This window comes from Calypte anna, chromosome 7, assembly GCF_003957555.1.
Source record: "Calypte anna isolate BGI_N300 chromosome 7, bCalAnn1_v1.p, whole genome shotgun sequence".
Taxonomy (NCBI): domain Eukaryota; kingdom Metazoa; phylum Chordata; class Aves; order Apodiformes; family Trochilidae; genus Calypte; species Calypte anna.
In genome coordinates, this window is record NC_044253.1 from 28,448,275 (window position 1) to 28,461,880 (window position 13,606).

At 41.9% G+C, this 13,606-nt stretch overlaps 1 protein-coding gene across 1 annotated transcript in view; it reads right to left on the reverse strand.

The window, feature by feature from the left end:
* PARD3B (par-3 family cell polarity regulator beta) overlaps positions 1 to 13,606 on the reverse strand; it is a 385,985-nt gene that overhangs the window by 23,727 nt on the left and 348,652 nt on the right. The window contains exon 22 of the mRNA XM_030454365.1: positions 9,006 to 9,085. Coding sequence (XP_030310225.1) covers positions 9,006 to 9,085 — 80 coding nt within the window. The remainder of the gene's footprint in view (positions 1 to 9,005; positions 9,086 to 13,606) is intronic.

Sequence of the window (13,606 nt, forward strand, 5' to 3'; positions counted from 1 at the left end):
CTGGTATTATTTTATATTATTAAACAGAAGAGAACGTAAACAATGAAGAACCAAAGAACATGCTGTTTGGTTATGAGAATGATGTAGTGCTAGGGCTTGCACAACAGGCCAAAGCAAGAGCTGACCTATAGATGAATCCTGTCTTTTTTACCAATAACCTTTGTATCAGTGGGTATTGTACTGGGTTATAACAATAGTTATGCTGATGCCAGCAACTAAACTTTGTATCAGTATGCTGATACCAGCAACTAACCACTCAAAATATAATTTGTGCTGACTTGATGTCTGGAGATAATATTTTAGTTAACCCTACCAACCACACCCTGGACTCTGGCCAAATCTTGGTCCTGCTTGGTCGGGGGGCATAAACCAGATAGTTCCACATCGCAAAATATGCAAGTCATCTTGATTTGAGGATTTTTTAAGCATATAAGGCTGGCTGCCTCTTGCAGCAGCTTTGGGTGCCTCACCTATGGGTGGATGCACTGCACAGGTTCTCCAAATCCTCGCTGCAACTGGGGCTCCCCAGCCACCGCAGATCTGGGTGATGGGAATGTATGGAAGTGGTGATGGATCTCAATCACTTTCCTTTCTCTTATGTAGTAACGATTCAATGCATTACCCTGTGTATTTTCTCTCTGTCTGCTTTAGGTACTTTGTTCCAAATTTTTCTTATTTGGTTGTATTATTTAGCTATCACCAGTACAACACACCTAATCTTTTTGCTCTGGTGTCCAAGTATCCTTACCATCCTCAACTGGCAAAACACATGGAGAGAGAGAGAAGTCTTGAGGAAAAAGATTTGGGGGTGGAAGTAGAGGGGAAGCTCGACATGAGCCACCAGTGTGTACTTGGAGCCCAGAAGGCCAACTGCATCCTGGGCTGCATCAAAAGAAGGATGGGCAGCAGAGCAGGGGAAGTGACTTTGCCCCTCTGCTCTTGTGAGACTGCACTTGGAATACTGCCTACAGCTTTGGAGGAATGATACAGACCTGTTGGAAAGATACAGACCTGTTGGACCGAGTCCAGAGAATGGCCACAAGTGCCCCCCAGGGATCAGTGTTGGGCCCAGTTCTGTTTAATATCTTTATTGATGATTATTTAGATGAGGGGGTTGAGTCCATCATCAGCAAATTTGCAGATGACACTAAGCTGGGGGGAAGTGTGGATCAGCTGGAAGGCAGGAGGGCTCTGCAGAGGGACCTGGGCAGACTGGAGAGCTGGGATGATTCCAGCGGGATGAGGTTCAACAAGGCCAAGTGCCAGGTCCTGCACTTTGGCCACAACAACCCCATGGGGAGCTCCAGGCTGGGCACAGACTGGTTGGAGAGGAGCCAGACAGAAAGGGACCTGGGAGTCTGGATTGACAGGAAGCTGAACATGAGCCAGCAGTGTGCCCAGGTGGCCAAGAAGGCCAATGGCATCCTGGCCTGCATCAGGAACAGCGTGGCCAGCAGGTCCAAGGAAGTGATTCTGCCCCTGTACTCAGCACTGGTGAGGCCACACCTTGAGTCCTGTGTCCAGTTCTGGGCCCCTCAGTTTAGGAAGGAGATTGAGGTGCTGGAGCAGGTCCAAAGGAGGGCAACTGGGCTGGTGAAGGGACTCCAGCACAAGTCCTGTGAGGTGAGGCTGAGGGAGCTGGGGCTGTTCAGCCTGGAGAAGAGGAGGCTCAGGGGAGACCTCATCACTCTCTACAACTCCCTGAAAGGAGGTTGGAGCCAGGGGGGGTTGGTCTCTTTTCCCAGGCAACTCTCAGTAAGACAAGAGGGCACGGTCTCAAGTTGTGCCAGGGGAGGTTTAGGTTGGATATTAGAAAGAATTTCTTTACGGAGAGGGTGATCAGACATTGGAATGGGCTGCCCAGGGAAGTAGTGGATTCTCCATCCCTGAAGATATTTAAAAAGAGACTGGATGTGGCACTCGGTGCCATGGTCTGGTAACTGCAGCGGTAGTAGATCAAGGGTTGGACTTGATGATCTCTGAGGTCCCTTCCAACCCAGCCAATTCTATGATTCTAAGAAAGGGATAGAGCACCTCTCCTATGAAGACAGGCTGAGAAAGTTGGAGTTGTGCAGCCTGGAGAACAGAAGGCTCCAGGAACACCTTGCAGTGGCTTTCTGCACATGAAGGGGGACAAGAGAAAAGCTGGGTAAGGGCTTTTCACCAGAGAGGGTGGTGACAGGACAAGGGGTAATGGTTCTGAACTGAAAGAGGTTCAGAACTGAAAGAGGAATCTAGGTTAGGTGAAGAAATTCTTCACCATGAGGGTAGTAACACACTGGAATCAGTTGCCTGGGGAGGTTGTTGATGCCCCTTCCCTGGAGGTGTTCAAGGCCAGGCTGGATGAGGCCTTGTGCAACTTGGTCTAGTGAGAGGTGTCCATTCAGAGGGGGTTGGATCATGATGACATTTAAGGTCCTTTCCAACCCTAACCATTTAATGATTTTATCATTCTATGATTATTATTTATATTTCATGTAACCAGGATCATGAAATTACGTGGACCATTCTTTTTCGCACCCTACATAATTCTAATCCTGTTTCAGATGCCAAATTATCAAGCAATTTCTTTTTTTTTTTTTTAATTTATTTGAGGGGAATATAATAAAAAGTTTTGCATTGAAACTTAAAAAAGACTATGTACAATTGGTTCTCAATTCTCTTTTTACCTGTCTTCTCTTAATATGAATCAATACGAGAAATGGGAGAGATACAGACTTTTTTCAGTTAACCTACCCTACAAAATATCACCCATCTCTTCACTACTTTGCAGAACCTCAGACAGACAATCTGTGCATTACTAACAACATGGAGAGCATTATATTATGCACCTGACGTTAATAGATTTGCTTTGTAACTCTATAATGTATGTCTAGTAATGTGGTTTCACCGGTAGACTTCTGACTTCAGAGACTGGACTGGGCTGATGAGTTATTTCACTGCCACTGAAGTTTTGGAAAAAAACCCCCCACATTTATGAAAAAATATCTGCAGTCCAGATATCTAATCAGGTGAATGATGCTCCCATTTAAACAGTGACACAAGGCAGCAATGGCATCCCCTGCAATATCTACTGTCTGCATCAGCATTTCCACTCTTTGGCTGCCATAAAGGACAACTTTGGGCCTAAAAAGGTAAGAAAGCAAATTCAGTAAAGCAATGTCACAAAGTTAACTGAAGAGAGGAATGGTGGAAAACAGAAGCATCCTGTTACTAAGTGCTGGCTGAGCATGAAGAAGGTCTCTGGAAGATAACTTGGCAGAACAGCATCGTGTTTGCAGAAGAGAGCAACACTGTCACTGTTACTGAGAACCACATGGCACTTGTCAACACCAAAAAACAACCAGAAGGTCACATCCCTCACCTGACAGCTACAGCCATGACTTCCTTGCTGGGTCAGTGCTGTGTGACAAACTGTTGGATGGCAAGGAGGAATGTAAATGAAGTACATAAAATGAGAAGGGGGACAGATTTTTTGCAACAGGGGATGGAGCAAGTTAAAAATCAAAGTGATTTAAAGCAAAAAATCAAACTGTGATTTAAACCGAAAAGCAAGGAGGTATGAGTTAAATAACTGATTTTAAATCTTGCTTTTTCATCTGTGCTCTTCAGTTAGTCGATTCCCATAGGCTGGGAATGCTCTGTCAAGTTGATTTGCAGCTAATTACAGACTGCACTAAAATTGTGATTTCTTTTTGTTAACCAGGAAAATATACTATATACATATTTAAGTAATGTCAGTATATTAACTTCAGATTCTTCTAGACAATGGTGAATGATGACATTTAACAGAATTAACTTTGCCTCGTGATTTGTGTCAAGTCACTTTCAAATTGGTTTTGGTACTCAATTAAATTGCAGAAATCCTGCATTTTGAAATGAACATAGTAAAATAGAGGGAAGAAAACCCAGGAGCAATAAAAAGCTAAGGAAAATTTGCTAAGTAATCAATTCCTTCCATTTGATGAACCTTATTTCTTCATGACATAGGTGTTACAGAAACTTTTTGATCCAAAGAGATCAAAATGACTGAAGTCCAGAGGCCACCTCATAAATTGACTCATAAATTGCATGGGGATCCCAGTCCCTTGAGTTAAGATTGTTTTCATGCTGTATAGTGTAAGACCTAAGTGCTTTATCTATTTAATGAATTCATAGACAATATCTGGATCACTGTATAGAAATTTTGAAGGGGAGGGATTTTGCAGGCTTAGCTCTTAAAGTCTAGCAGGAAAAATATTTACCATAGTATCTAGAAACTGAAATTGGGTAATTTCAGACTTAAGGAAAAAAAAAAAAAAGGGCATAATCTTTCTAAACAGTAAAATAATTAACCTCTGAAGAATGTAATGAAATCTTCACAACATGACATTTTAATTGTAGGTTAGATGCTTTTGTAAATACATTTATATCAGTGATGCAAAGGATCAAAATTGAAACTTAGTTCAGTGCATGAATGGAGAAGTCTCTGGGGCCTCAGGCAGGGTGATCAAATGCTGTTCTTAGCTACTGCCTTAAGAAGCTCAAGTTGCAAGATCATTCTGAAGAGAAGTTTCCAAAATGGCAAGACTGTGCTGCCACTGTACTGCAAGGCTAGTTCCTTGATGGCTTTGCAAGCTTCCCAATTTTGAGATATGTTACAATTCAGGCAGATATTCTTTGAGCAAATTGCTAGTTGGTTCAGTGCTCTCCTCCCAGCCACAACAATACAGCCGAACTCATCTGCACTTTGGGAACTCATTTTTCCATGCTAAGTTACTTTCAAACGTTTGCACTGCCTTTCCAGCCCCACCCCTTTCCTAAAAAAAGAAAAAAGAAAGAAAGACCAAAAAAGACCGTTTTTCAATAATACAAGGATTCCAGAGAAAGTCTGGAGTATTAGCTTTCCTTTGGAATCAGCATTTCTTATCAGGAAGTTGGCTGAGATTTCTGATCTGCACTCATCATGTCATCAGTGTCCCAGCTCAGTGTCTGATACTGCTTTTGGTCACAGCCAGTTTTTCCATCAACAAATAAAAGAATGTGTCCTCGAACGTGAGATTTCTCCAAACAAGGCTGCCATTGGCAAGTCTGTGATTTACATTAAGACAGACTTCCATAAAAGCAAGCTCAAAAATAAACCTATGAGCAAACAGAGCGGATTCAGCTTCATATGTGTTCTGGAGCTCCATCGGGAAAATATTCTGTATTACACCAAGAAAACAGGCATTAAAGCAGTTTAAAAAATGCAGCTCCTCCTCCGAAAAGAGGAGGCTAAGAGGTACAAGAATCAAGCCATCTTCCTCTTAAGCAAGAGGATTTAAGGATGCTTTATGCCACTACTCAGCACTACTTAGCTGTAGCCCCAGGGCAAAATGTTAAGTGTTGAGTGCAAAGAAGGGGATCTCTCTTGCAAAGCCTTCCATTCCCTTCCTCACTTCGCTGCTTTTCTGCAGATTTATCAGCATAACACAGTGTGAGATGAAGAACTGCCACTCTCCTGCCACAGCCACTTACCATCTAATTCAGATATTTGCCTCTGCAGACACTGCCAGAGCAAGGCAACAGACTGGCATTATTTTACCTAGGCACTTAAATATGTAAAGCCAGCCACATCTAAAACCTTTCTCCTCTTTTCAGAGAAAGAGCTGCCTCCTCTTTTCAGCTTTTAATTGAACGTGTAACCTTACACAGGAACAGATCCTCCACACTCTAAAGCAAAAAGGGCATCACTGAGCCCAGTGAGAGTGGGACACTGGCTTGGATTTGCTGCGGCATATTCTGAAAAGACAAACACACCTGACACAGCTGAATTCCTCAAATGCAGTTAGTACAGACTTATATTACCTTAATTTGGCCTGCAATATCGAGGCGTAAATTACCAGCTTCAGAGAAAGAAAAATACCAACCAAAAGGCCAAAGCAGAAACAACGTTTTACAGTGTAGATTTTTACAATCCAGCAACAGAGCTGTCTGCATGCTGCTGGCAGCCTGACTCCCCTTTTATGCAGGATGGGTGTCTTAGGATGGGAATGGGGCACTGCTTTAGAGGCACCAGACATTCATAAAGCTACTTGGCAGGGGATCATTCCTCCTTATGAGGAATTGCCTAGTGGGGGGCAAAACCAAAGCTCTCCTACTCAATTTTTCCATGTCCACACACACTGGCATGATTTCTGCTGGCTTCCAGGTAAAGAGAAGAGCTTCCTGCATAGGTCCCCACTACCCTTGACATGGCACAGATCCCCTCCTCCACCTCATCCAGCAAAACTGGACAAAGTCCAAGCAGTTTTCTCTCTTCCCTTGTGTTGTGCCACACCAGAGCCGCAGGCAAAGGTCACATCCTCCAGGACTCAACTCAACATGGCAATAAGTATCTGTTTCCTAGCATCTACAACCTTCATCTAAAGCCTCTCCTATTAAACTGGACTTAAACAGCTAAGTATGCAGACAATTATTTGCCACCAAACGCAGCTCAGTGGTTTGACCAAGGTGAGGACAGGTACAGGACAAGGGCAGGAAACCATGAACTAACACCAGAATGCCGGGGAGAAAAAAGCTGCTCTTTGAGCAAATAGTACCTCTGTATTTCTTTCTGTTTTCTTTTTTTTTTTTTAAATAATGCTGCCCATTACAGTAGTATTCATGAGTCCTCCACTGAGAATAAGTTGGTAAATAGATGTTTTTTACCTGGATTCAACTATACTTTAGGGCAGTCAGACATGTGAAGGATATAAATCATTCCTTTCCATTAGTGGCTGGCAACGAGACTGCATCCTCTTCTGGATTTAGACTTCACTAGTAGAAATCTAGTAATTTGTGAATGCCAGGGTTTAATGACTGCAGTAACATGAAACCGCAAAATTTATAAAACCTAAGTGAGGCTGCAGCTGATGGCTGGAACGCAGGGCGTGACATCCCAAGGCTTTTCTCCTGGCAGGCTGGAAAACCCTCTGGAGACACAGCAATGTCATGGCTGTGTGTGGCACTGTTAGCATTTGGGTCAGCAAGCACACAACTCCCCCAAAATACAGGGCCTCTCACTCCCCAGCATAATCTTCTTAGATGCTGAGAGAAATTACAGTTTTCACACTGATTTCCAAAAGCTTATTGAATGTTTGGATGACTTACTAGATGATGAGTTTCAGCCAGCTAAATACTCAAACCTGCCATAGAAACTAAGGACTCATGTTTTCAGCAAGTTAAATGGAGGTTTTGAGAAGAACACTGTGAGATTCATGATCCCATTAAGCCAGACCTACACTAAAAAAACAGCAACAGCCCAACACAAAACCACAGGGTGCAGAGGTGAACAGTACACACACCTTGGGGACATGCCAAGGTTTCAAATCCCCATGTGCGTTTGAATTGGAAGGGCATAGAAGGAATACACACAGGACATCACTACAAAAAGCACACCAGCATCTGTAGTGTTCAGGTCAACCTCACTCAAAATGAATACCAGAGAAATGAACGAATTCAGGAAGTTGCTTCACTGGGAAATTTGTATTTTATAAAGCTAAAAAGACCAACGTTGATTAACTTGAAGGGAAAATGAATAAAAGAAGACATAATATAGGAATTTGAAAATTGCTGTACAGGCTTATACTGGGCAGCAATTGCTAATTTATCATTGTAATAAACTCAACAAAACTGAAGTTTAAAATAGATAAAGAAGAGTGTGCATAATTAAACCACACCTACCTAAACTCCAAAAATCACTGCTAAAAATCAGGAGATGTGAGCATTGGAGGACTATAAAGAAAATGGCTATTTATCCAGGATAGTAAGAATATCCACACTTGGCCAGGAAATACATACAGGACACACTGCTGGAAAGCAGGATTCTGTTAGAAAAGCCAGTTATGGCTCAGGATGAATTTCCAAAACAGTGGCTGACACAAATATTATTTGAAGGCAGTAACTAAACTACACATCTTTTGGATTAGAAACCACATGCATTTTTAAATGCCTACAAACACCCAACAATGTCACGTGAGACAGCCTTTACAGATTGGTGTCCAAAAGTAAGATATTCTTTGTATTTTCATCTAGAATTGGACACAGCATTACATATTTATCAATCAATCTCTCCAATGACAACTCTGAAAATAAACAGCTCAGTGCAAAAAGAAGAAGATACAAAAAGAGACTGTTCACTGATTTCCTAAATGCCAGCACTACTTCACAACAAAGAATCTTTTTGTGCTTATAAAGTGATTTTTGTATTTCTTTTACAAATTGTCTTGCTTCTAGGTTCAAGAAGTGAGCAACTCCTCCAAGGTCTTTCCAAACCCATCTAATTCTGAAGGAGAAATATTTTCTATTTTTTTTCCTCCAACTGCTTTCCACCAATCTATTCTAGCATCCTCTCACTCCCCTCCCCTTTCTGGCTTGCTAAATCTTACACTCCACTATTAGAACTCCCATAGAAACGGGACTGATATCTCTGAAATGCTTCCTTTTTGTCATGCCCCACTGGTTCCAGACTCAAATTACCCTTCATTGAGTTGATAAGGATTAAAGACCAAACAAAAGCACTCAGAATTCACTCATATTTCCACAGTACTCAGTTAAAACACAGAGATGCACTGCTTGAATAGGACTGACAGTCAGATGGTCTGTGGCAACAGTGGGACTACAGTGGCTGTGGCTGCTGTACTGGAGGCTTTCAACAGTGGTACTCTGTCAATGCCAGGCAGGGCTGTATCACTATAAACTTGGTCATTTGTGCCCTGCTATGACCTATTACAGCTCTTGCATAGCCAGCTTTGTCCATGTCATGCTTTCTATCCATAGACCATGACACTTGCTGACATGTTCAATCAAGATGCATCTTTTAAAAAAATTCAGAAGTTCAAATTTATAGCACAGGTAGAAAGATGGCACTAAGTTAGCAGCAAAAGGTGACAAGACAGAACTGCAAAATAATCTGTCATGTTGGAGCTGGGTATCAACTGTGAGCTGATTTCTCTAACCATTGGAGGGAGGGTGATGCAGTGTGTGTGTGAGGCTTGACACTGTACCTGGGTAAGGATGCATACTGCCTTTCCATTCCCTCGAAGTAGAGATTGTATGAGCTCCCATCTGGACCTTTTCCAGGCACCTGTGGAGGAGAATAATCAGAATGAACATCAGTTATGCAGCCCAGCTATTACCAGTGCATCTCAGAATGATAAGCAGAAAACCCATGATGTTGCAACATGACAAAATCAACTGAAGAAAGGCGGGGGCTCAAAGAAGCTCCAACTCCCAGGCAAAATCTTATCACTGCTAACAACAAAGGCTTCTGTATCAAAGAACTGTTTAGAACAGGTACAATCTTCAGAGCCTCTTCCTCATCTGTGTGCTAGCTGAGATACTCTCACTCCTTCCCTGGCTGGCCTTCTTCCCAGATTTCAGTAACATGAGGATATAATCTAATTAAGTAAGCACACCCCCTCTGATTCCAGTGCCATAACTATTTGAATCAAAGTTAGCATCTGAGTTTGTGGTTACTTCTCTACGTGTGTATATCGCTCACTATAGAACATGATATAAATAGGCTTTGCTTTCATTCCTAACACAAATCCAGAAACTTTCCCTAATGTCACTGAAAAGCTAAGTATCGAGCTGGGACTTAAGTGCATTTATCATGCTCTGGTGACATTTCAGAGGCATTAGGGCACTCATTCAATGACACCTTGCTACTTGGTTTGTTTTCAAGATGGCAACTGGAGTTGTCTGGACAGCACAATTGCATCAGGAAGGCTCCAACTGTGGTATAAAACAGTGAACTTCAATGCCTTTAGCACACAGGAGCTCTCCCAATTTCACTCACTCAGTGCTTGCTGATGGCCCAAAGTGTTAAGAGCCTTGTTAAAATGGAGCTATTAGTCTTTTCCTCCATAAATACAGGAGGCTCTGCCTGCTCTCAGTGTTTCTTACATTAGTACACGTATTCCTATTTCAGTGCTGCTAGAATCAGCAGTTTTATAAAGCAATATATTAAGAGGCCATTTAAAATCCCCATCCTCTTTTACAGATTAATAGCAGAAAGGAAGATTTAATGCCTTTTCAAACATTTTAAACAATTCATTAAAAAGAAAATTATAAATCACCCCAGCAAATATCTGATTATAAAAAGAGGAAACAAACAAAATTTAATGTTTTTCACTTTCTACAGGTTAGAGCACATTTCTGTCACTCCTGCAATTTATGCACAGTATGGCATTTTAACTGAGGATATGTAAAAGCTTCCACAATAGGAAAGGTTGTGCACTCAAATGTAGTGGGTCTTAGCTACCTTCACACTGCATTTCCATGTGGAGTTTCACATAGACTCATTGCATAAGCCAAGTCCAATGCAAAAAGAGGCACTTTTCCTCAGAGGTACCAGGAAAGCTTAGGAATTATTCTACAGGAATGTGGTTATGCACCTTGCCACTCACGGAACATCCAAGATACTCATAAGGGAAAAAGTTATTATTTAGCACAGACCTCTTGCTAGCTCCCTTCTGACTCAAAATAGAGGAATCCTCACAGCACTGACTGCTGTAAGAAATAACCAGCTCTGATTTGAAATGGCCCACACCTTAGTACTGCCTGACTTTGGAGCAGGAAAAAGTAAGCATAATTGTCCTACATTTCATAAAGAGGGCAGGAGGCTAAATGAATCATTCATTCATTTTTTCCACCAGAAAAAGTGAAATGTAGGATTTCATCACGGCGGAGTCACTTTGGCTGTTGTCACACTGCTAATTTGGAGAGGTTCATAATTTTCCTTAATTCACCAGGCACAGGGGTGAAGGAAGAGCCTCCAGACTTTTGCTGGTTTAGGAAGAGGAATGAGACGGGGAAAAAAAGAAGAATGTCTAATTATGTTTGCTCAACACAAAAGCCACATAGTATACAGCCTACCTCTGTAGCTGCAATAGGTTATTATGTGCAGCAGCAAGGTGTCTGTGAGCTAAAAGATGCACCTGGTAATTGCATCACCATGCAAGTTTTCTGGGGATCACTCTTTCATCTAGTAGGAGTAACAGCAGCCAGCCAACATGCAAAGCCAATCAGATTTGGAACTGAACAAGCATCAGCAGCAATCTCCAAACTTATACCAGTCACCAGAAATTAAAAAATATTTACATCACAAGGCCTTTTTGCAACCTGAAACCACTCCTTTTCTGATGGCTTCCTACAGACCAAATAGAAGGCAAAACCCCCTGCCAGGTCTGTTTATGTATATGATTTGAGAGACAGTTACCATAGAAACACCCAGACAGTGGATACACACTTTTGCTAATTTGGATCAATCGAGCTGCTGAGTCTCCACACCCTATATAAACCACCCAATGCACTGGAAAAGCACGCTCTGGCTCTGCACAGATAATCCAATTATTATCTGCACAGATAATAAAGACTCAGGCATTTCTTCTCCTTTCTCTTATCCATCTGTCCACAATAAAATCTTATCACTCAGCCACCAGTAAAATGATAAAAAGAAAAACAAAACACCTCAAAGTCCTATCAGAGCTAAATGGACGCTGACCATGAGGTGACCAACAAAGTGTGGCAATTGACAGAACGTGCATTTATTATCTTAAGTCTGTATCAGATGTGGTTGGAAGAGCTTTTAGGACCAACACCCCAATCAGGAAAGAGAGAACACAACAGCAGACGAAATGCACATTTCACTAATGTATGGTAATGAGTAATAGAAAGAATGATCCAAAACACGCTCCTGTATTTTTAGGGTTTAAATTAAAGACATCAATTTAAATAAGAGCTATCATTATGAAGAGATCATCTCTCAGTCTACAGCAGCCTCAACTAACAAGCAAAACATGAATATGCAAAAATAACAGGGTAGAGATAAACACAGAAACATCCATCATCCCATCAGTGCAATTAAAAAGCAGCATGCTTAAACGGAGGAAAGGAAATGCTATTTTTATCAAAAAAGCAACAACAAAAAACACATGAAACTTAACTGTTGCAAAGTATTAGTATGGCCAAGCCCTTTGTAGAATTGAAAGTTAATAAACTGGTTAAGCATAAGAATTAAAACAACTAGCATCAGGTAAGCTGAAGACAGAAAAACCTTTGACAGGTGACAGAGAGGAAAATCCTTGCAGAGTCAGCCATTCCCTTAGAGTGAGAGCAGGCAGAGCCCTCCCTAACAGCAGATTATTCTCCCAACCTTTGGGAATCCCAATGGATTCTCTGAAGCACATAGCAGTGGCCACACTTGGAGACAAGGTACCACACAGGTAAGACATTGCACCCATAAAACTCAATGTCTTCACAATCAGGTTTCTCTGTGTGCCAGAAAGGCCTTTTTTCTACAAAGCCAGTAACATTTCTGTTGTTCAGATCTCTTTTTTTTAAACAAAGAACCCCAATAATTTTTTTTTGCAAACAAGATCTCTGTGACAGAAGCACATCACTTCAGGAAAACCCCTGATACATCTGAATCTTTAATTAAACCCCTGCCAGCTCCCAGCAGCAGAACCAGGCTGCAGAATGTGCAGACTGGAGAGTGGTGTGGGCACTGAGTAGCTGCTTTCTTCTAAAATCACAGCAGGGCATCAATAAGAAGGGCCAGAATGCAATGAACAAGCACCAGCTGATGCTCCCTCCACTACCCTGGACAAATGCAATCCAAATTTAAGACAGAAAACTAGAGCAAGAGTCATAATTCCATGTTTCACAAGCAGATCCAAAACAGACAAAAAGGGAAAATACCCGAAATGAGTAAGAGAAAATAAAAACTGTGTAGAGGTGTCAGTTCTTGGCAAATACAATAACTGAAGGGCACTTTGAGGAGTTTTTCAGTACATGGAAGTGAAAAGCTAGCATGCAGAAAGTACCTCTAACCTGCCAATTGTCCCTAGCAAAACGTCCCAGGAAAAAACTTAAGATGATGTGAACATACAACCATAGATCAAGCCAGAAACAAGTATCAAAATAAGCATCCAAAATATTTGCAAATAAATTATAAGCCATAAGTAGAGTATACCTGCAGGCAAGGATCTTGAAATAAGTCTAGGATTTGCCTCCGGGAAAATGCTAGGACTGCAGAGGAACAATCAGCAGAGAAAGGATTTACTTCATTCTGAAGCTCGAGACCACACTGCAAACAGCAGAAAAGTGGCAAGAGGCCTATTTTTTTTCCCTAGGAAGGCTGTGTTTCATACCTCCTCAACTGCTTTCCACTGCCTTTCTCCTGTCCACCTGGAACATTTGTTAAAATCTAAGTCCAGCTGCCAGCAGGAAAGCCTCTGCTGCCCTCTTCATACGCACCAAGATATTTGGGATTGAACACCCCTCGTGGTATGATTACTTTGGGCTTTAACCTCCAACAAATTCCTACCTGATCTCCCTCCTCCAGGTCTGTGGGGGTACAGACCTCCCTGTTCACTGAGCCACGTTGTTATATCACTGCCAGCCAACAGTGCTCTTGCTTTAATTACAAGTGCAATGGGCCTAAGATTGTTCTGGTTTCAATAGCAAGTGCAGCAGGCTGATAGCATCCTGCTCTTTTTGATCTTGCTTACTGGAGCAGTGAGCCTGGATAATTGGGGACCTTTTCATCCTAGTGGAAACACAGCGATTTGGGGTGATCAGGCACTTCCTAACTGTACCTGAA